This window comes from Parasteatoda tepidariorum, chromosome 6, assembly GCF_043381705.1.
Source record: "Parasteatoda tepidariorum isolate YZ-2023 chromosome 6, CAS_Ptep_4.0, whole genome shotgun sequence".
In the NCBI taxonomy this organism is placed as follows: domain Eukaryota; kingdom Metazoa; phylum Arthropoda; class Arachnida; order Araneae; family Theridiidae; genus Parasteatoda; species Parasteatoda tepidariorum.
The window spans coordinates 2,158,234-2,180,468 of NC_092209.1; the positions used below are offsets into that span (position 1 = coordinate 2,158,234).

The window sequence follows — 22,235 nt, forward strand, 5'->3', positions numbered from 1 at the left end:
CCCCCTTCCTCTAGCGTCCACCATGCAAAAGGGGGCGACCCCAAACGATTTGTAGCTTACAAATTATCAATTTGTAATTGTGGGATATCTATTTCACTGAGGAAAGCAAAAGCAGCTTGCGTCACAAACACAAATAACAACGCCCCTATAGCTCGTAGCTTTCGTGAATGACTTTCCCGCCAATAAAAATGCACTGACAACAATGGAAAACTACGACACCATCATTAGATTTTTATATTCAGTAAGAAATTAAAATATCTAAAGTTAATTAAGTTTTACAATTAAGAGTTTCAAATAAAGAACTTATCAACGCATTCATGAGTTTATTTATTTGTTTTATTATCTATTTATTTTTTTGCAAGTTACATACTTCCAACATTATTTAAAATACGAGTTTCAAGAGGTTGGACTTAAATATATAATCATAAAATTTGTTAAATTCTTAATTATATGATTGCAGTGGTGTACGCAAGGGAGGAGTTTAGGGGTTTGAACACCCCCCTTCAGCTCAGACAAAATGGCAAAAAAAAAAAAAATTTAGTAGAAATTATGCGGGTATTATTTTTTAAGACTATTTATTTTGATTTGCCTTATACCTACCTTTTTTTTCCACGGTATTTCTCAGAATACTGAAAAAAACATTTACTATTAGGGTTGTACTTTTGAAACCAAATTCACGTGATACTGTTATGGACTGGTTCTTTTCTGTTCTGCCAGTCGCGATAGTTTTCGAGACTGGCTGTCATTCGCGAGGTCTTTACGCGATGATTCTGGAATCTGAGACCTTCTGTCGTCTTTGAGACAATTCGAGAATTTTGGAGATGCGGTGAAAAATTATATAAAAGGGGGAACGGAGTACAATGTAAGTTTTTCTGTTGTACAGAAATGTGATACTTCCGTTGAAGAAAACATTTCTAGCATAACAAAACCTGATGAATGTGAAAGTGGCCCTCAAAGTGTTACTTCCCACCCATATGACATTGGACTTTTTTCAGAAGATATTACTTGCGAGAAGGTATTACATTATGTTCTTAAACTTAAAAAATCAAACCAAAATTTAACTAAACAATGTAGCTGTCTAAATTAGGGAAATAATCGTGCTTTATTACATACTCGAATTTCTTTTAGCAGCTTCAGAAAATTATGAACTCCCCCTTTGAAAAAATTCTGCGTACGCCACTGTATGATGGAATGAAATTCTGGAAAGTATGAAAAATTTTCTGCTATCATTTAAAGAGAAAATCTGATTACAACAACATATACATTAGAAAATAACGAATATGTAGCTGTGCAAGTGAAGATTGATATTTGCGAACATAAAAGGTTTTTGAAAATAATCAACTGAGTTGCTACATTGCAACGTTTTATGAATGGTTTATCTTTATCTCTTTTTTTTTCTTTTCTTTTGAGACAAAATACCACTTTTACTTTTTAAGGCAATCTAACCACGAAATCCTATTCATATCAAGAAAAATAAATCAATTGCATTTTTTGTTTCTGTAGCATGACGAATTTTTCATAAGTTTAATTGATGAGAGCATTTCTTTTTCTCCACCACTTCTTTTACCGTTTAACGTTAATTTTTGTGGTAAAGCTAATTTTCTGGAAGCAAACAGATTGCCTTTAACGTCAACAACTAGGCGTATTAATCAGGAGGGGTTCTTTCAGTAATGGCACCCCCTATGCTGCAATGGGCTGAAGGGGCTCGCCCACTCCTAGAAAATATATGCTTAATGAAACATATCCGTATTTGATTAATCATGTATAATTAAAAGTGAAATTAATTTAATTAATTGGTCATTCAGCTAATTAAGATAAAAATATTTAAATAGATAAAATTTTCTTTCATTAATTTTTTAATTCATTAAGCTATTTGTCGTTTTCTTTCATGAGCACCCCCCTCCCTAAATTCAAACATATGGGCGCCCCTGGCACCCCCTCTCCATACACAACAATCTTGAATTTAAAATCTTGAATGCAGGTGTCAGAAAAAGTCGTTTTTCTCATCTTGACATTTCATTTTAATGATCTGAAAATTAGCATAAGTTAACTCGAGGGGGGGGGGGAAACATTCTTTTTCGAATGATCTACATTGAGTCGAATAAAGACATAAGAAATATTTAAAAAAAAACTTAGTTGCCAAACTTAAAATAATCAGGAAATTCATCATAAGTAGTACCACATCCATGGAAGGCACAATTAGATGCAAATTAATTTCGAAATTTAAACGAGTTGCTCATTTTCAAGCATTTGAAATCAATCATAATTCTCCTGCTAACAGTTTTTGCCATGCTGAATTAAACAAAAAAGAAAATAAAAATAAAAAATGAAGAAAGAAGAAGAAAACCATCTCTAACTTCGACATAAAATAACCGAAAAATTAACAACCGCAACAACAATTTGATATGAGAATGTTCCTTAATTAATTTTCTAGAAGTGCGAAATTTTCTATTGTTTTATTATTTTTTTATTTTTCGAGTTATGAATGTGAGAAGCATACTCGGTGAAAATTTTCTGAAACAACAGTCCCTTTTTTTAATACAGAGAGATTGCGATTATTCTATTATTTACTATCAAGTTTCTGGAAAATACTCTCTTCTAGTTTTCACTTCCTTTATCGATAATAGTGCATGCGATCTCTCTCAGACAGATTTTGACATCTCTTGCTATTTGTCTGGAGCGTAAATTTCATTCTATTTATTGCAAACCACGTAAAACAGTTTCATCGTCTGGTCTGAGTAAACGTAATTAAACTACATATTTTCCTCATGACTTCAAGAGGAAAAATGGATTCCAAATGTTTTAGTATTAAATTCTTAATTGTTATTTTATTATTAGGTATAAAAATCGGTAAGTAGTCGATGCGTAAATTAGGAATTTATATATATATATATATATATTTCTATATAAAACTCGCTTTTGTCATTTATTTCGAGAACATATCGACTCTGAAAAGTTCNTTTTTTTTGGAACCATAAGTGACTGACAATTTTTACTAAGCTTTATGAATAGAATTCATTAGAAATTGTGGACAAAAAACAACGAAAGGCTATTAATTATAGATATAATGTGTATAGTACTGTACTAGTAATACGATACAATACTAGTCTAATCCGCTACCTTCACACCTCTGAACGTTTGGTGAAACAGCGCTATCGTCTAGCCAAAGAGAAATCTATATTAACTCTATATTATAAAATCTATATTACCTCATGGCACAAAACTCCTGCTGATATTTAAGCTCTCTAGCTAGTCTCTTGAAATATTGGTTGAAATTTCTCTTGAAAGATTCCACCTTCACAAACCCGAAAGCGCGGAAATAAAAAGTTAGTAGAATTAGGCTATCGAGAATAAAATTTGTAGTTAGACAAAATCAATTTCAACACCATAAAAAAAAAAAAGAAAAAGAAAAAAAACAAAAAAAAAACAGATGATTATTTTAGAATTTCTTGAAAATAATTTTTGAGACAGAAATTTTTATTTTTTTATTTTGACCAATTGGCATTTTTGAACTTTTCATAGAATTAATGCTTTTCTTGTGATTAACTTATTAATTATTGCTGTCTTGGCTGAGATTTTAATATAAATATAAACGCTGAAAAAGGGAAAGAATTTTTATAGAATGAACGAATTCGAGGAACGATATTGGCTGGAATTGAAAACAAATCTAAACCACTGGACGACAAGCGGACAAATATCAATCGATGTAGTTTTTGCAATGCATCCACGACTTGAAATAGTGTGGCGTTGTGAAAATCTGTTGAGAAAAAAAAAGAAAAGGTAAAAATAATAATAGAAAGAAAACTTTTGTCTAATGGGTACCCAATGATCACATTTATTTATTTATTTGTGTAAAATTACGCATTTCACCGACTGAAAAATGTCAGTGTAAGCTCTAAAATATTACAAAAATATTGAAATGGGCCAACAATTCACGTCATTATGAAATATGAGTGGACTTTGGGAAACATTAATTATGTATATGGCTCTAACGTGATTAGCGCAGCAGACTGTATTAAACTGGTGTGCCTAATTTCGCACAAGTAATTTTTGACCTTGCAAGTGAGCGACAAGGTCTCCTAGAATCAAAGATAAATAAAGAAAGGAAGGTCAATGCTGAAACTGATCCATATCAGATCATTACATTAGTAATGTGCTGCAAACAAATCGAAGAAATGATGCAACAAAAATAGCCTAAAAAAATAGCATCAATTTGTTAACAGATAAACTACTATCTTATTGCATGACTTGACAACATACTACACAAATGACTGCGGTAAAGTTTTAGAACCTCTTCATCATCAACCATATTCACCAGACTTAGCCATCACTAACAACCACTTCTTTTTCAATGCAAAAACAATTTGACCCCAATTGTATTGTAAAACTGACCTACCAGGCGTTAATTGACCTTTGACATTTGGAGCAATATTTTTCAATCCTATTCACTCGAAGAACCGGTTTAATATTCCAACTGTTTTATCGCGACCTGGAAATGAATGACATAATTTTAAGGTATACAAAATTGTGGCACTTAAACAATTTTTTGACCTGTTTGTTTCTGATCATTCACTTACTCTTTAGAATGAAAAATATTTTAAGCCTAAACCTATTTAAATATAAATAAAATTTATATTAATTCCAATACGAATTTTAATCCGCGAACCGGTGGTAGAACGCTCTAGTGCAGCAGCTCCTAATTTTTTTTTCGGCTCTGGAAACCCTAAATGACGACCCCACCTTCTTTCGGCGGAATAACAACAAAAGTATACAAAGACAATTTTGAACGTATTGTTATGAATTTGTAAATATCGTGTATAATTTTGTGGATATTCTTTTGTTATCAGCTAAATGTCTCAAACGGACTCTAAATAAACAGCTTAATTAGAAACTTTTCAAGAAAGTCGTGTAATTCTAACTTAGTTTAGAGAGAAAATAACGATTAATGTATTTCTTATTGGAGACTCCGTTTGGCGACATTTTTTACCGACTTGGTGCCAATCGTGGCAGCACAATGATAGTTACGGAAACTTCGAATTTCAAAGCAATAGGACCAATATTTAATAAATTATGCCAGTGCCGTCTTAAAATTGTGTCGTAAGCCTACATGTATAGAAATGTACCTCACAAAAGTAGTAGTTTTATCGCTATCGACCAATAGGATTTCTCTACTTATGATGAAATTAAATCTGCAATAGCTAATCTTACCAATGCATAATAACTACTTGTGCGGAATGTACAGAACTCTTTCCCGCCAGTATGAACAGCTATAGACTTCGAAATCATATTAGAGAGCTTATTAAAGGTTACAAAATTAGAAAAAGATTTCAACTGAACTTCAATCTTGACCATACAAGACAACTCAATCAACTCTGAGAAGAAATCAGATCCATGTGCTCCATACACCGAAATGAACCCTGTAAGAAAAAAACTAAATAGTTTTAACACTGCTGAATTATTCTATTTGGAAAATGACTATCAGAATTCTTAAATAATCCCTTTTTAACACTCCTCTAAAACGGGCCGCAACTAAACAAAAGAGAGGTGAAATCTTCGCCTACACAATGGAAGAACAATTTAACAACAATAAAAACATTTTTGCCCGTAAACTGACAAATTTGTTGACGAAACTTGTGATAAGATTATCAAATATACAAATACTATTGAACTCATTACATATACTGAAATTATTAGTATTATTCCCAAATTAAACAATGGAAAAGTGACGGGACATGACGAAATCTAAACTAAATTATCAAAAACATGCCTTATAATAAAATTAGCTTGCCTACAAACATTTTTTATTCGAGCGAAAAAAATTAATACTTTTCTACTGAATGGAAGATATCTAATATCATTCTCTTTCCGAAAGCTCTGGTAATGACGCTTCTTCTCCAGAAAACTACTGCTTCCTACTAGCCTATGCTGTCAAAAATCTTTGAAAAAATCATTCAACACAGACTGAATGACCATCTTCATGGCATACGAAAACAGCAATATGGATTCCTCAAAAACCTGTAAATATTCTTGAATATATTAGTAAAGCCAAATATAACTGTCCTCATGCTCGATGTCTCTAAGGCATTCGATAGAGTGTAGCATCGTCAAGTTATACCTTAAGGGTGATGACCTCATCCTTATTCTCAACTCGTTCCTTACTAATTCAGAATTCAAATCAACAATACTTTTCTTATAGAAAGATGCTGCTGCAAGGAAGCATTACATCTTTTTCGTGGCAGTTTTCCCTATTCATGATGATAACCCCCAATGAAGAATTCACAGCACTTAACGCTGACGATAAATTAGTGATAACTGTATCTATAAGGCATGATATATACCAGGGGTTTCCAACTTACATGAGGCCGGGGGCCGCAATTAAAAACACCAGTCAAATGGCGGGCTGCAACTTTATCAAAATTTTATGTAGGACTCTTTTATGTTTGAAGGAACATTAAATATTACTGTTAGATTTTTATCAAGTTGTACAAAACAAAAGCATTGAATGGCAAATTAAAATAAAAAGTAGATTTTTAAAAATATTTAATTGCCTATTTAAAAATTCTGGCTACGGTAACTTTAATGTGCACCTAACAATTAATGTGCAACACATATCAAATTGTTAAGATATAAAACTTAAAAGTACTTAAAACCTATATAGATGTTTTACGAAAATTGTCCCTCAAAAAATTACAACTAATATATTTTAGTTCACGGGCCGCAAAAAATAAAGTTTGCGGGCCTAATGCGGCCCTCGGGCCGCCAGTTGGTAACCACTGGTATATACCTAATGCAGAAGAAAATTTGAGGAATCGCTGCTCTAGGTTTTTATACCACCGGTCTGTACTACATGTCGCTTTAATTACAAATTAATTAGGTGCATACCTTACGGTATAAAATGATTACTTTTATTTACAGCTTACTAAATATACCTTATCCCCCTATAAATTGGTTCCTTGAAGACATAATAATAATAACAAATAAATTTTTTTCATATTGAACCCTATAAACATCATTGTTCTTAAAGATAATAAACGTAAAAACAACGCAATAAATGTTCATTGTTGACACATATCGAGAACAAGTGCTGAAGACCTTATTGTCATACTTGAAAAAATAAACATCAAAATGATTATCTTTTATTGGCATTCTTTTACATATTTTTTTTTTTATTGCTAGTTCTTCATTTTAAGTGCGCAGATAAAGAATATTATCTTTATTGATTGAATATAAATTGGAAAAAACGTAAATAACTTTTCGTCCCGCTCCATCGCATGATAAGACTCAAAGACAAGGTATTCTTTGGCGCTTTTGTTTTCAGTTTAAAATCTTCGAACCCATTCAAAAAAACGAAACAGCTGGAATCTCATCATCTGAAAGGTGTCATGGTTGTTTATTTTCAGTTCCCAGAACGTCATCTGACGACATTTTATTAAAAGAAAGGACATCAAAGTAGCAATGAATTACGAATAATCACATAGTTAAGATAAATGTATAAAGTGGTGACAAGTGTTTCATATGAAACTTTTTGAAGTTTTATATTTTTCAATTGTAGGATTTGAGTTGGGTGGTTTTAATATTTTAAACTTTTTAATTTTCAAAGATTTTCTTCTTTTTTGATTAAAACATTCTGTTTCTTCGATCTCTCTCCATCACATTAAAATTTTTTTCAACCTGTGGACACTCTCGAATAAACATCTCGGTAACATAAAAGCATGCCCGCGAAAGCTTGTTGTGCGAAAGCTGGTTCAGGCCCTACAATTTCATGCGGCAACATTCGGCAGAAAGGGCCGCTTTTACTTTCTAGACCAGCTTGTACCCACCGATCTGAAGCTCGGTGGGCTTCAAGTTGCCATTCCGGATCGAACTCCAGTTTTTCACAATGACTGTTCAGTGCCTTAACCATTATACCATCTCTACGCATCTACATAAATTATTTGAGTAAATATTTATGAGTGTGGCTGAAAAACGGCTTTACAAAGAAGACCTTATGAATTGTTCAAATATACGGAAGACCGCATAACTTACAATAGGACACCTGCAAGTGACGTAGTGTGGGTATCTCAATCGATCCTGATTGGTTGTTGAACAAACGTAGCATTTGTTTACTTTAATAACTGTTCTTTCCATTCTGTTTCAAGTAAATAAAGTTCATCAAGTATCAATCCTCTTAAATGACACATTCTATATTCTTTCACAAAGATTTCAATTCTTTCACTTTATATTTCCAACTTAACACAAAGACCGATACAAAGCTATGTAGAACATAAACTTCTAATTTTTTCTTAATGTCACTAACACTTAAAAAATTAATTATCTCGATTTTAAGGCTGAAACACGATATCCTTACTGTCAGGACAGGGTAATATTTTAATTAATTACATTTAGTTCTAAAGCTGATAAATGTATTGTTTTCGAAATAGAGTGAATATTTTTACCTCCAATTATAAATAAATTGGCCTTAAATTCTCTTATCATTTTGAACCGACCTCGTAAAATACAAATTCAATGTGCAAACGAGCTGTTATGGGTCCTTTTTAACGCATTATTCAGAGGAAAATCTTCCATGGTTAGTCTGATGATTAAAAAAGCTCTAACCTAAACTAGCTATGAAGCATCTTAATTTTCACCCAAAAAGCCATTTTAAAGATGTAAGTTGTTTGATTCATTCCAGACTAAATAGCGTTAAGTGTGCACATTATACAGAAGTTTCACTCATATGCGGGCTACTATCTGAGACTCAAATAGCAGTACGCCATGGTTTTCGAGTAACTAAAAAATATTTCCAGTTTGTTTATATGTTTCTAGATATTTTTCTTAATACGTTTACCAAGTGAATTTAAATGGAAATTGCGAAGCAGAAAATGTATAATGCTTAAATTATGATAAAACATGTTTTTTCGGTGGGAAAATATAGATTAAAACGCAAAATTAAAAGTCAAAACAGCAAATTATTCCCCATAACATCAGCTGCTGGCCCGTGGGATCACTGATTGTGATTTTGGTGGTTCGAGATGAACTTAAGTACCTTATCACCGTTAATTTCGAGCCCTGCTATATACTATATTCGACTAACGTATATAATTGGTAATTGTTATTATAATGTTTACTAAGTTAAAAGGTCATAAAGTTTTATTCATAAAATTTGGTTCCGCACAGCTAATGTGGTATATTGATAATTTATAAATAGTGTCTTACTACACTGGTTATCATAAATTAAGGAAAATTCACAAAAATCGCGATAACTCAAGAAATTACACATGGAATTTTATGAAACTTACCCACAATATACAACACATAGTAAGGTATTAAACAACATAAAAAGAAATTATCAGACATTAATAGTAGTATAGAAATTAGCACATGTATAAAATAAACAAATTGGAAGTATCGGTTTGCAATAGAAAAAGTACCTTTAATATGGAATATGATTGCCTCTAGAAGCAATACAGCACAAACAGCGATGTGTGATGCTTTCAATTATGCGGTCTATCAGTTCAATAGGAAGTGAGAGCCATTGCTCTTGTAAAGCAGTTGCAAGCGTGGCAAGGGTCTGAGGGGGCGGATTGATGGCAGATACACGCCTCCCTAGAGCATCCCAAACGTGCTCGATAGGATTCAAGTCCGGGGATCGAGCTGGCCACTCCATGCGAGTAATTGTTTCCTGTTGAAGATAATCATCAACAATGCGAGCTCTGTGTGGTCTTGCATTATCGTCCTGTAACAGGAAGCAATCACCAATTGCCCCGGCATATGGGCGCACATAAGCATCAAGGATGTTGTCTCGATAAACCTGAGCATTCACGGTTCCCCTTGGAAAGACATGGAGGTATGTGCGCCCTCCTAAGGATATGCCTCCCCAAACACAGACACTGCCTCTTCCGTATGCATCTCTTTCACGGATGTTTGATGGATGATAACGGGTCCCAGGTTCTCTCCATATCAAATAACGTCTACTGTCACTTTCTAGACTAAACCTGGACTCATCCGTAAAGAGAACAGGCCTCCATTGATCTGACGTCCAGTGGACATGTTGTCGGGCCCACTGCAAACGGTCTCTCCTATGGCGTGATGTGAGCGGCACGCAAATGGCTGGTCGTCTCGCATACAGACCACCTTCGTGGAGCCTTCTGCGCACAGTTGACGTTGACACCAACCTTCCGGTGGCTGCAGCAAGAGAGGATCTAAGATGTGTCGGAGTAGCGGTTCTATTCCTGCGTGCACTTAATGTCAAATATCGGTCATCGGCACTGGTCGTAACAGTTGGCCGTCCTTGACTGAACCTCCTAGATGCCGAATCTGTGGTTTGAAATTGCCTCCAAAGTCTATGAACCACAGATGGACTCACATTTAGCCATCTGGCCACTTCTGATTGACTCTGCCCTGCCTCTAGTCTCCCGATGGCTCTCCATCGTAGTTCTTCAGGCAAATGATGCCTAGAGGTCATTATTACGAATTGGCTATCTCAGATTTTCAATGTCGCAATCACAGTAAAATTTGTGTGCTTTCTCTCAAACTTGGACTTTTATGCTCCAGGCAGATGACGTAAGCCGAGTGCAGCGCCACTAATTTGCATATTGCAATTTTACTCAGCTACTCTTAGTGGACAACATATGCAAATTTTGCACGGTTTGGCTTACTTTTGAAAGAGTTATCGCTATTTTTGTGATTTTTCCTTAATTTATGATAACCAGTGTATATGTAAAAATCTAATAATGGTGTCGCAGTTTTCCATTGTTGTCCGTGCATTTTTATTGGCCGGAAAATCACGTGGTAGGATCCAGTTTTTCCTCATTCATTTCCATATTGTTTTGGTTGTCGTTAGCATAACATTAATAAAAGTCATACAAATATTCCTTTTCTAAAAGTATTTTTGTATCCCTAATTTAAAGTTATTTTTCTGTACTGCAATTATTACCCTTTTCAAGAGTTTTAAACTAAGAAAATTGTTTTTTTTTTTTTAATTTTTTTTATTATTATTATAATGTAATTCTGTGCTACATTTTTCATTTTAAGATAAAGTTATTGAGAAAGGTGGTCTAATCTTATTAACCGTTTTACAATTATTGTTTTTCTGCCAATAGCATTAATATACTGTAATAAATTACAGTTAAAGAGATCTGTTAAATGATTTAGAACTTAACGATCAGCTTCATGCACAATGTTAATATGCAAGAAAACAGTATTTAATATATCCGCCTGTTTGGGAAGCGAAAATATTAAATTAAGGTTGTGAACTCATCAAGTTTGTTTGAACAATAAAATGTTATTACAATATAAATGTTATTTTAAAAAATGATTGCCTAGAAAAATGACTTCTGTTCACCCATAGATATAAATATATTTATTACTAATAGATAATAATATTTAGACGAGGGGAAGGGGAAGCACAAGCAAACAGATTCCTTTTAGTTCATACAGGTTAAGAGAGTAATTTTACCTTTAGTAGAAAAACTGTTTTTTGTCAAGAAACAACAATTATTGCTAAGGCTACTATACTAGGGGCTCTAATTATTGCGAAGCAATTATCTGGCTTGGTAAGCGGCAGCGAACAGGGGACTTAGCCCGCTTGTAATCAATAAAAAATTAATAAAATAAAAAAAGCAGTTTTTCAACAAGAAACGAATTTGCTCAAATTTTCAGTTTAATATAGACAAGTTTATTTTTAAACTGTACTTCCAATTTTTATATAATCAGTATTTTTTTTACGAAAAAAAAATAAATAAAAAGAATAAATTAAACAAAAGATGAATAAATTAAAAATAAAAAAATCAAAAAACTGTGCTTTTGGGTTTAAAGAATATTGTGTCATTTATGGCATTACAGAAAAAAATATCACACCAGCTAAAATTGAATAACAATATTGTGTTTTTTTTTTATCAGAAATACGCCTGTCTTTTATGAACTTAAAGTTGAAAAAAGGCGGTAATCTCAGTATTTTAATCAATTAGGAGCAATCAAACAAATCCGACCGCTTCAATTGAGCTGCAACAGTCCTATAATCATATTATTATTGTGTGTCATTATGTAATTTAACTGAAAGCGAGAAGAAAAATAAGAATCATTCCGCTGCCACAAGGTTAGTAAAAGAAAAAAGCTAGCGTAATCAGTGAGCGTGAACGTGAAAAAAAGAAGAAAAAAATTTAAGAGGTCATTCTGAGCGTGTAAAAAAAGCGTGTCATGAGACGAGGTGAAGAGATTGCGCATGAGTATGCGCAGAGAAAGTTAAAATTGACGAGGAGTGGTATTGGACATTTGTTTACATACTTGTTGCGTTTTATTGATTTTGATTATGAAAGTTAGAAACGAATGATGATGTGATTAGTGATCGGATTTGTGACTTTTATTTACAAGTTTTATTCATTTCTCATGGATAACTGTCTAAAATTTCTATTTTTGGTGTTCCTTTTACCCGTCATAAGATCTTCCGTAAGTTAATCACTTTCTTTCACTTTTTCTTCCTTTTATTTTTCTTTTACCTCTGCGAAAAAGTTAATGCCCTCCAGGGATGAAAGAAAGGGAATACTTTCATGTGTAGTAATATAAACGTTACTTTTTCACGTAATGTAATTTCATTATTTCGGCTTTACCATAATTATAATTGTTTTTATTTAAATTAATATTAAAAAAATGACTTAACTATAAAATAAGCTTAAAACAAGAAAATTAAAAATTATGCTGGCTATAGAATTGCTTCGAATTTATTAAAGATTTAATTTAAGATAACTGCTGTAATCCCATTACATTTTTTTCCACTTAACTTTCTTGATTTGTATATTTTTGCTTTTATTATCTCAATAACACCCAAAGGCTCTTTTCTGTAGAATAAGTTTTGCCTACTTATTGTTGCATTAATTTGCTAACCTTAATTAAATTGTTTTTCAATTTTATATAATTGCTCCTAGGAGATATTTTAGCATGATTGTTGCTTCTTAATGGATAATTTGGCATAGTTGTTCTTTGGAAAACTTTAATTTATTTCTTGTTTTGAGAATTTATATTACTTTTCATATTGTCAGAGACATTTTGAAAAAGAATTAAGTTATAAATTCACCCATAGTATTAAATCAGTTTTTATTCCTTCTTGGTTGATTAATTATTACCTTAATTAGGCACAAAGGAAAAATTATGTTTTATTAGTTGTATTAACCAAACAATTCCTTACAAAACTCATAGGATTATCACATGCAAGTTATAAAAAGAGTCATTATTTTATATTTCACAAGGGATGAAAAATATTTCTTTCAGACAAATGTATTTTGACAGCAAATGTTTTGATGTAGGAAAAAGTACCTTTATACTTGATGCCTGTATATTCTTACTTAATTTTATATGACTTTTTTAAAAAATTGTAAGTTTTTTGAAATATTTCCAAAGAATTGTCATCCCTGATGTATTTAGCCTCCCACAATAGTTAAAGGGGGAAAAAATTATAATTAAATTATCAAGTTTTTTTTTTTTTTTAACTCGAAAGTTCTCATTACTCACTATCTAATTCAATATTTATTTATTTTTTTGAAAAAGCCTTACTTTTTTAAAATAAAAAAAAGCCATTGCTGAAGTGTTTTAGTATTAAGATTTATTTTGTAGAAGGATTATTCTCTCAATAACTTTTGTGTCCTTAAGCAATATTTCTCATTAAAATATTTATTTTCATTATTTAATGGTATGTTTTGCTAAAAGCATTGACAAGGAGTAATAAAAATATGCATCAGAAGCATTTTGTATTTAGATTATATTTTTAAAAATAAAACATTGGTAAAATGTCTGTATTATCCAGTGTCCCCAACAAGAGCTTCTGAACTTTTTAAGTAATTTACTATGTTATAATAGTGAAATAGAGATTACAATATTCTAATATAGTGTGACTTTCTGCTTGAATATGTATAATTAATATTCTTAGAATAATTTACATGATTTGTTCCTGGAACCGGGGGACAGAGGGGGCTGTAGCTCCCTCATATTTTATAAATGAAGGGACACATTTCCTTGGTGAAAACTCCTACAAAAGCATCCTTTATTCACCCCATCCCCCACAGAATAAATATATGACTCTGTTGCTGACCGCTGAGAAAAATTCTTATTGTTAAAATTGACAGCAAACAGAATAAAAAACGAAAAACAATTAAACAGAACTTTAAAAAAAATATGTACAAGTAATTGAGAGATAAATTATTTATAGATTTTATAAATTTTCTTTTAATTTTAGAACAGTTTGAATCATGAATTTAAAGTTCAGACTTCACTTTATACAAATCAAAAGAAAATTTCTTAGAAGAAAATCAAGGGGCAGTGTAATTACATTCAATTAAATCATCAAGATTTTTTAAGGTGAAATTATGCTTATTGATCCTAAAAGAATTAAACAGTAGAGAATTGTGTTCATTTTAACCTGGAAGTTATATTCTTTTTCAACTAGAGCTATCTATAGTATTTTATTGGCATTTTTTCATATATGGGACAGTATTTACTTAAAAGTTGGGGACATATACAAAATTATAAGTAGAAGAAATCAGTGAGCGTGGAAGTATCTCAAAAGTCAGGGGGGGGGGTCTCTCACCCTCCCTGTATATATATATATATATATACTTAAAAGTCGGGGGTCTCTCTCCCTCCCTGTGTATATATATATATATATATATATGCACAGGGAGAGAGGGAGACTCCCCGACTTTTGAGATACTTCGCAGTCACTGATTTGTTCTACTCATAATTTTGTATGTGTCCCCAACTTTTAAGTAAATACTGTCGCAAGTAATTAAAAATGCCAATAAAATACTATAGATGGCTCTCGTTGAAAAAGAATATAACTTCCAGGTTAAAATGAACACAATTCTCTACTGTTTAATTCTTTTAGGATCAATAAGCATAATTTCACCATAAAAAATCTTGATGATTTAATTGAATGTAATTACACTGCCCCTTGATTTTCCTGTAAGAAATTTTCTTTCAATATGTATGAAGTGTAACAACTTATTTTTAAAAAATAGGGATAGCTTAATTAAGAAAATGAAAAAGGTTTTCATTTATTTGCAGAAACTATAATTTTGTAATTCCTGGCCATATCTGAAATGTATTTAAAGGGAACTGTAATTACCTAAGAGTCGATAACTACTTTACTATTTGAAGAATTTTGCTATGTTTGATTCAGTTTTTTGTGCTATTAAATGTTTAGTTTCTAATAATAAAGAGCACTATTATTTGAATATAGGAACAATGTTAGTAAAGATAAAAACAAAAAAAAAATTTAAAACTTAGAACAAAGTTGTGATATTAATAGTATTGAGATTAAGTTAAAATAATCGACATACAAGTGTTTAGATAATTCAAATGCTTTCTGCTTTGTGTTCAAAATGTAGTTTAATTTAGAATATAAAAACATCTGAATCTGTAGAAGAAAGCTGAATAGCAAAATTTTTTTTATAGTTTTTATTGTATTTTTATTTATTTTTTAAATGTTTAATCAAATGTTTATTTGGCCATTTTGTGTTCCCTATTTACTCTTATTAAGAATTGAATAATTTAGAATTTCTACAGAATTACTAAAAGTTGTAATTTTAACAACGTTAATATCGGAATTTTGTAATTTTGATTTTTTTTGTCAGTTTTTATTTAAAAAATTGTGAGAGTTTGAAAGAGTGTCAAAAGAGTTTGAAAGAGTAACAAACCGCTTGGGTAATTAAAAAAAGAAAAAAAAAGGAATTTTTAAATATTATAGAAATTTGCAATTTAAGTATTAATTACTTGTCGATATTTCTAAATTTTAGATTAATTGTATAAATGTAGGGAGTAAAAAGAAGATCAAGAATAAAACTTTTACCCAAATAAAAAGTACTAATTTCTATACCAAAAACAGTTCACATGAAATATATAAATGAAATATACAAAAATCTATTTTAAAATGCAAAACACATATTGTTAGTATCCGTATTGTTTTTAAATTATTATAAAGCTTATGGTGTAGTTATATATAATATAGATATATTGAAATTAAATAAAAAGTGGTGTTTTTCAAGTTTATAATAATTATTGCTCCCCTACACAAAAGCACATTTAAAAAATACAAGTAAGAGTTTTGGTTTTAAATTATCATGTGTTTCTTTACAAAATGTGATCTTACTTAAGGTAATATGAAATGATAAGTGATAAAAATGTTTTTGCAATGAAAAAGTAAGAACTTTAATAGAAATTCCTAATATTTCTCCAAAATTCTAGATATTATCTATTTTCTAAAAAATATAATTAAATTTTCAATTAAATTAGGGGTGCTCAACCTGCGGCCCGCCAACCCTCGATGTGCGGCCCGCGGCCGCAATCTGAACAAAATAAAAATAAAAATTAAATATTTGTTTTTGAAAAATAATAAAAAAAATTCGGTAATTTAAATTTACACTTTTAAGTTTTTGACGCACCCAATCTCAATCAATGTAGTTTTTCGATGGTTAACGCTACGGATTTCAGCATAGTTTTAAAAATCCCAATATTTTTAATACATCATTATTACGATTTACGAATTTTAATTACCACTTTTGACGCTTTTCGTATGTGCCGATTCCAATGACTTTTCGGTAGTTATTGCTACCCATTTTCAAGTAGTTTCTGAAATAGCGATTTTTGAAAGTTATGAAACGCTTTATTTGTGCAAACTTCATGGAAAATCTAAATGACTTTAGATCCTTTCTTCAACAGTTATTGCTGCACATTTCCGCCCGGTTTTTAAAACTTCGATATTTTAGCACGATATTATTACGAATCGCGAGTAAAGAATCGCTCATTTAGATAACCATTTTTTGACATGGCTTATTTGTAACGATTTTATCGCAAATCAAATTATTTTTCAATCGTTATTTTAGAAATTATTGCTACACATTTCTACAAGGTTTTGAAAGTACCGATATTTTTTATACGCTATTGCGACATTTTAATTTCAAATCTCGCATTTAAATTACATAAAATTTTGATGGACTTTATTTACTCCAATTTCATCTAAAATATTAAAGTATTTTGGTTATTGTTTTAGTAGTTATTACGTTTTCCCCGTGATTTAAAAAGATTATGATATTTTTAATACTTTGACAGCAAGCGAGTTTTGAATTGCGCATTAAAATAATTATTTTTTACGTGCTCTGTTTGTGCCGATTTTATCATTTGCGTTGTACCGATTTTAACACGAATTTTTTAAGAGGTTTTTCGAAAGTGTTTTTTCTTCTTTCCCGTTATTGCTGCATTTTTATTTGTGATTTAGAATATACCTGATATTTTCACACAATATTACAACTCGTGAAATTCGATTCAGCTTTAATTTTTTTTCGTAACTTAAAAAGTAATTACGTATCTTAGCCAAATCAACACCTTCCCAGGAAAAAAAACCGAGATGTGTTTATATTAAACGCGGTCCGTTTTGCAAAAAAAAAAAATCAAAACACGGCATAATTCGTTAGTCCCATAAACACGTGCAAGTTTAACAACACACATCGAACCTATTCTTTTTGTTGTCACATGTAATTTAAAAGTCATACATCGTAATTTGTATTTACGCTATCTGAAAATTGCGCATCGCATTTCGTATTAACATTAACGAGATTTAAAAATAATCCATCGCGTTTCGTATTTACGGGATTTAAAATCACATATCGCGATTCGTGTTCTGGCGTTTAAAATATCATCCGTTGCTACTTTTCTCGCAATTCATATGCACGCGTTTTAAAAACCATATATCGCGATTCATATTCATGCATTTTAAAAATCAAGTGTTGTGAGTAGTCCTTTCGCAATTTAAAAGCCACACGATTCGTATTCACGCGATTTGAAAAACAAGCATCGAGTTTATTATTTACGCAATTTAAAAATCACACATGGCAATTCGTATTCAAGCAATTAAAAAATAACACATAGCAATTCGTATTCAAGCAATTAAAAAATAACACATCGCTATTTGTATTTCCGCGATTTAAAAACCCAGAAAGGAAGAACACCATCTAGGACAAATTCCAAAACTGATTATGTTATTTGCTCTAAGTTTAATACTACCCACAACAACAGCTTTTGTCGAAAGACTGTTTTCCAGAATGAATTTGGCCTGTTCAAAATTACAGAGTAGTCTTTAAATACAATCATTACATTTTCATTTAATGGCTCAAAAAATATCACATGATCAAGTAGATAAAATTATCACAATATTCAAAAATTTTGCAAATTACAGTATAACCATTAAGAAATTTTTTAAACCATTTTCTACCTTCTTGGAGCATTTTATATCATTTATGATTATATGCTGGGAAATGATTTGTATATCATTAAATTTTAACTGTATAAAAAATTTAATCAAGATAAGTTTCGTAAAGTAATGTAAATTTTATTGATTGTTAATTGATTGTGTATTAATTGTAAATAGTAAGTGTCATGTTAAAAATATATTCGTCATAAAAAGTTGTAAACAAGTATCTTAATAGTTTTTTATTATTAAGGAATATAGTTCCTTAAAATTTAATGTGTTTTCTTTCTTTCTTTTTCTTCCCTCTCTCAGCCTCTTATTATTAATTTAAAATAAAAATGTCTGAAAGTTAAAGTACATTCCCTAATAAATGCTAAATCTTATTTTCCACTTAAGGGGTTTTGTTTTAATCATTTTTAACCCTATAAACTTTCTTTAAATCAAAGTATTTAACTTGAATTTATATTAATAACTAGAATATTTATTTATTTGAAATTTAATTCTATGAAGAAAAAATTTAACGTTAAAATCTATGTTTAAATGGACTTTTGTATTTTGTAATGTGATAAAAAAAATTTCAATTTTTCCATAGTTTTTAAATTATTTCAATTTATCTAAATTTTTTCTGATAAATTGATTCTGATTTTCGAATTCTGTTTTCCTTCTTAAGTAATCAGTTTTGCATTTTCTAATTTTAAACGTTTTAAAGTATTGTATTTTCTGCAAAGAGATTACAAGGTTAACCGACAAAAAGAATTTAGTGTTATATAAACAATGATGTTTATATAACAATCACCACCAACAATTGCTTTCAATATGTCGGTCTAAACACTTAGGCATGCGGCCCTTCATTGGTCAATCTACTGTGCATGTGGCCCTTCACTGAAAAAGGTTGTGCACCCCTAAATTAAATATTATTTAAAATGTTTTCCCATATTTACTTATTAATTCTTGATTCACAGAAAAAAATTGAATATTTTCTTCACTTGCTTTTAAAGTGTATAAGTGAGGGGACAGTAATTACATTTTTCCCTGCTATAAAAATTCATAATTGTTACTAAATTTTTATTTTTGAAGTTTTTCATTGCGGGTTGTTAATTTGTACACTTAAATGTATGGACCTTAAAGTAAAAATTATAAACATTAAGATCAATTTTTCCTAATTTTTTTAGTCAAAAGTTATTTGAAGGAAATCACTCAGAAAGAAGATAGTTCTTTCTGCCATCCTATATATTAATAATATGAGTATTTATGTATGGAAAAATACTGAGCTTTTTTTAAGCTTAAATTAGTAGGCAGCAGAAAGAAATTTCCACTATTATGACTTTTTTCAGTATTTTTATTGTAATATACTTTTTGTGGTTAGGCATTAATAGTTAAAGTAAGAAAATCGTTTTTTTTTTTTTAAATTTTTTTTATTAAATTTTTTTTTAAATCATTGATTGGGATTATAGGACATTATTTTATCGTAGAAACTTCTACGGCAGAATTTTTCCGGGCTTTTTGCGACATATTTCTCTAATACTGATATCTTCCTGCAAGATACTTAATAATAACAGATATACATGTAACTCATTCAAAGTAACAGAAGAGTTAACTTAAAGAATAAATAAAAAAGAATCTGATCAAATAAAATAGTTTTTTAAATTGAATATGTAATATTTTTTATATTCTAATATTACGGGCTATATTCTCGCATTTCGTAGGAAGATAACACACTAATTATTTCCTTTTTCGCATTTTGTAATTCATCATCACATGAAAAAAAAAAAAAAAATCGTGAAATTTGTAGTAGTACTAACGGAAAAAAAAGAAAAAGAAAAGATGGTCGGCAAAATCACGCGAATTGGACTCTTCAAAAAGGGTTTATTAAATGCGTGTTTTCATTTCGAGGTTCAGTTGTTGTAATGAATAATATCGTATTAAAAATATCGGATTTTAAAAGCTATGTGGAAATCAGTAGTAATAACTGCATCAAAAAACAGGACGAAAATTTTTGCAGAAAAGGAAACTAAATTTTTTACCTTATTATTCATTATTCTCAAATGAGAAATGAAAAATTACAAGCATTTTTTTTTTTATTCTCCGATGCGCGAGAGAATAGCATCTTTTGAATATAATTTCGAAGAAAAGATAAAATCTTTCGAAAATTTTTGCAGAAAAGAAAAAAATTTTTTTTTTTACTTCTCGAAGGAAAAATCTTTCTGCAAGAACTCGGTTAACGTTCTGCGACAATTGTTGCCGTGTCGCTACGATTCTGCCACGGGGATAGAAACTTTGATTAAGTATCTAAAACAATGTTTTTTCCTTTTATCATTTAAATGAATGATTTTTTTTTTAATGAAGTGCTTGAAACTGATTATTTTCATTTCATTCAAATTGTTATAGTGAAGTAAACAGTGCTTGAATTGAGAATTGCTTGCATTGCTAAGAGTGACACTCACGATTGTTGATCATCACTGATTTTTCTAACTGTTGATAAATAAAATAATTTTTATTTAGGGTGTCGAAAAAGAAGATGGCCATTGTGTTATGCGTGGACAGTGTGAAGGAAGGTTTGGAAATACTCCTTGTGTCTATAATGGTCCAGCATTACCTTTAGAGAAAGATGTCCCCTTACCCAATAATATGACAACTTTTGATCTCTTAAATAAACTCTGTCCAGATTTTATCTATGGTATGAAATAATCTATCTCTTTTAACTTAACTATCTGATACAGCCCATAAATGCAGTATTTTGTTTTAAAAGTTTGATCTCTGATTATTGTGGTTCCAGCCCTTGTTTAAAACAAAGCTTCATAAGCATGACAGTGTTTGGAAGGGCACTAGTATGAATAACTTTGAAGTAGCTATTAAAAAGTTTTCTAAGCATCGTTTCGAACAAATCTACGAATTTTTTTTATTAATGAAAATTCGAATATTTATCATCATTTTTCATTGTATTCATGCTAATTTGGGCACTTCTTTAATATTCTTTTTTTTTTTTTTTTTTAACTGTTGTCTTTTTTCACATCATATATGTTGCTAGTAAGGACAAGTCATAAAATTGATTATTTAATTTATTGTTACTTAAAAAAAAAGTCAAATCAAGCTGAAACTAATTTTAATTTAAAAAGGGGCATTCAATAGGGTGCCCCTCTTGTTTTGGCAATTTTTTATGTTTTTTCAAAAAACGGGGGAATTGTCTTAAAAGTGAGAATAAGAGGAAATAGTGACAGAAGTAATAATAAATTAAAGGATTTTATCTGTACATTTTATACCACATTCTAGCCTTAAAATGTACGTTCTTTAATTTATTGATGCAATCAATGTTAATAATTCAAAACGGAACTAAGTTTCAAAATTATTAATTTACCTATAATAATAAAATATTTTAAACAATTTAAATCAAAAGTTAGAAACCAAAAATAAGCGAAACGAAATTTTAAAGATATGTATGTTAGCAAAAACAGCACTTCATCAGGGGACACACTGGAGCCTTTTTGTAGTCAGTGGTTAAACCAAAAGCTGATTGTGCTGAGACCCCATAAGGGAAAAACTAAATTATAAAATGCAATACCTCAAAAATTCAAATATTGGATTTTTATCTTTATTTCAATATTTGAGGTATTGCATTTTATTAGTATTTAGTTTTTCCCTTATGTGGTCTCAGCACAATCAGCTTTTGGTTTAACCACTGACTACAGAAAGGCTCCAGTGTGTCCCCTGATGAAGTGCTGTTTTTGCTAACATACATATCTTTAAAATTTCGTTTCGCTTATTTTTGGTTTCTAACTTTTGATTTAAATTGCTTTCATAATACAGTCAAAACCCGCTATAGTGAACATGGTTTATAGTGAACTCCCGGATATAGTGAACGAAATGTTCGGTCCCGTGCCTTGCTATCATATATGGCAACGTTACTTTTAAAAAGTAACGAGTAAAAGTACAAGTATTTTTAAAAAAAGTAACGAGTAAAAAGTAAAAAGTTCTTATTTTAAAAAGTAACGAGTAAAAAGTACAAGTAAAAGTACAAGTACTAAAC

The 22,235-nt window shown here is 30.5% G+C and overlaps 1 protein-coding gene across 2 annotated transcripts in view; it reads left to right on the top strand.

Moving 5' to 3' along the window:
* LOC107447565 (NPC intracellular cholesterol transporter 1) overlaps nucleotides 1-22,235 on the top strand; it is a 98,131-nt gene that overhangs the window by 18,443 nt on the left and 57,453 nt on the right. The window contains exons 1-2 of one of the 2 annotated variants that reach the window (XM_043049807.2): nucleotides 12,100-12,426; nucleotides 20,714-20,888. In XM_043049807.2, coding sequence (XP_042905741.1) covers nucleotides 12,367-12,426; nucleotides 20,714-20,888 — 235 coding nt within the window. In that variant the 5' untranslated portion in view covers nucleotides 12,100-12,366. Of the gene's footprint in view, nucleotides 1-12,099; nucleotides 12,427-20,713; nucleotides 20,889-22,235 lie in introns of those variants that run through there. The other variant, XM_071181910.1, reaches the window with a different exon arrangement.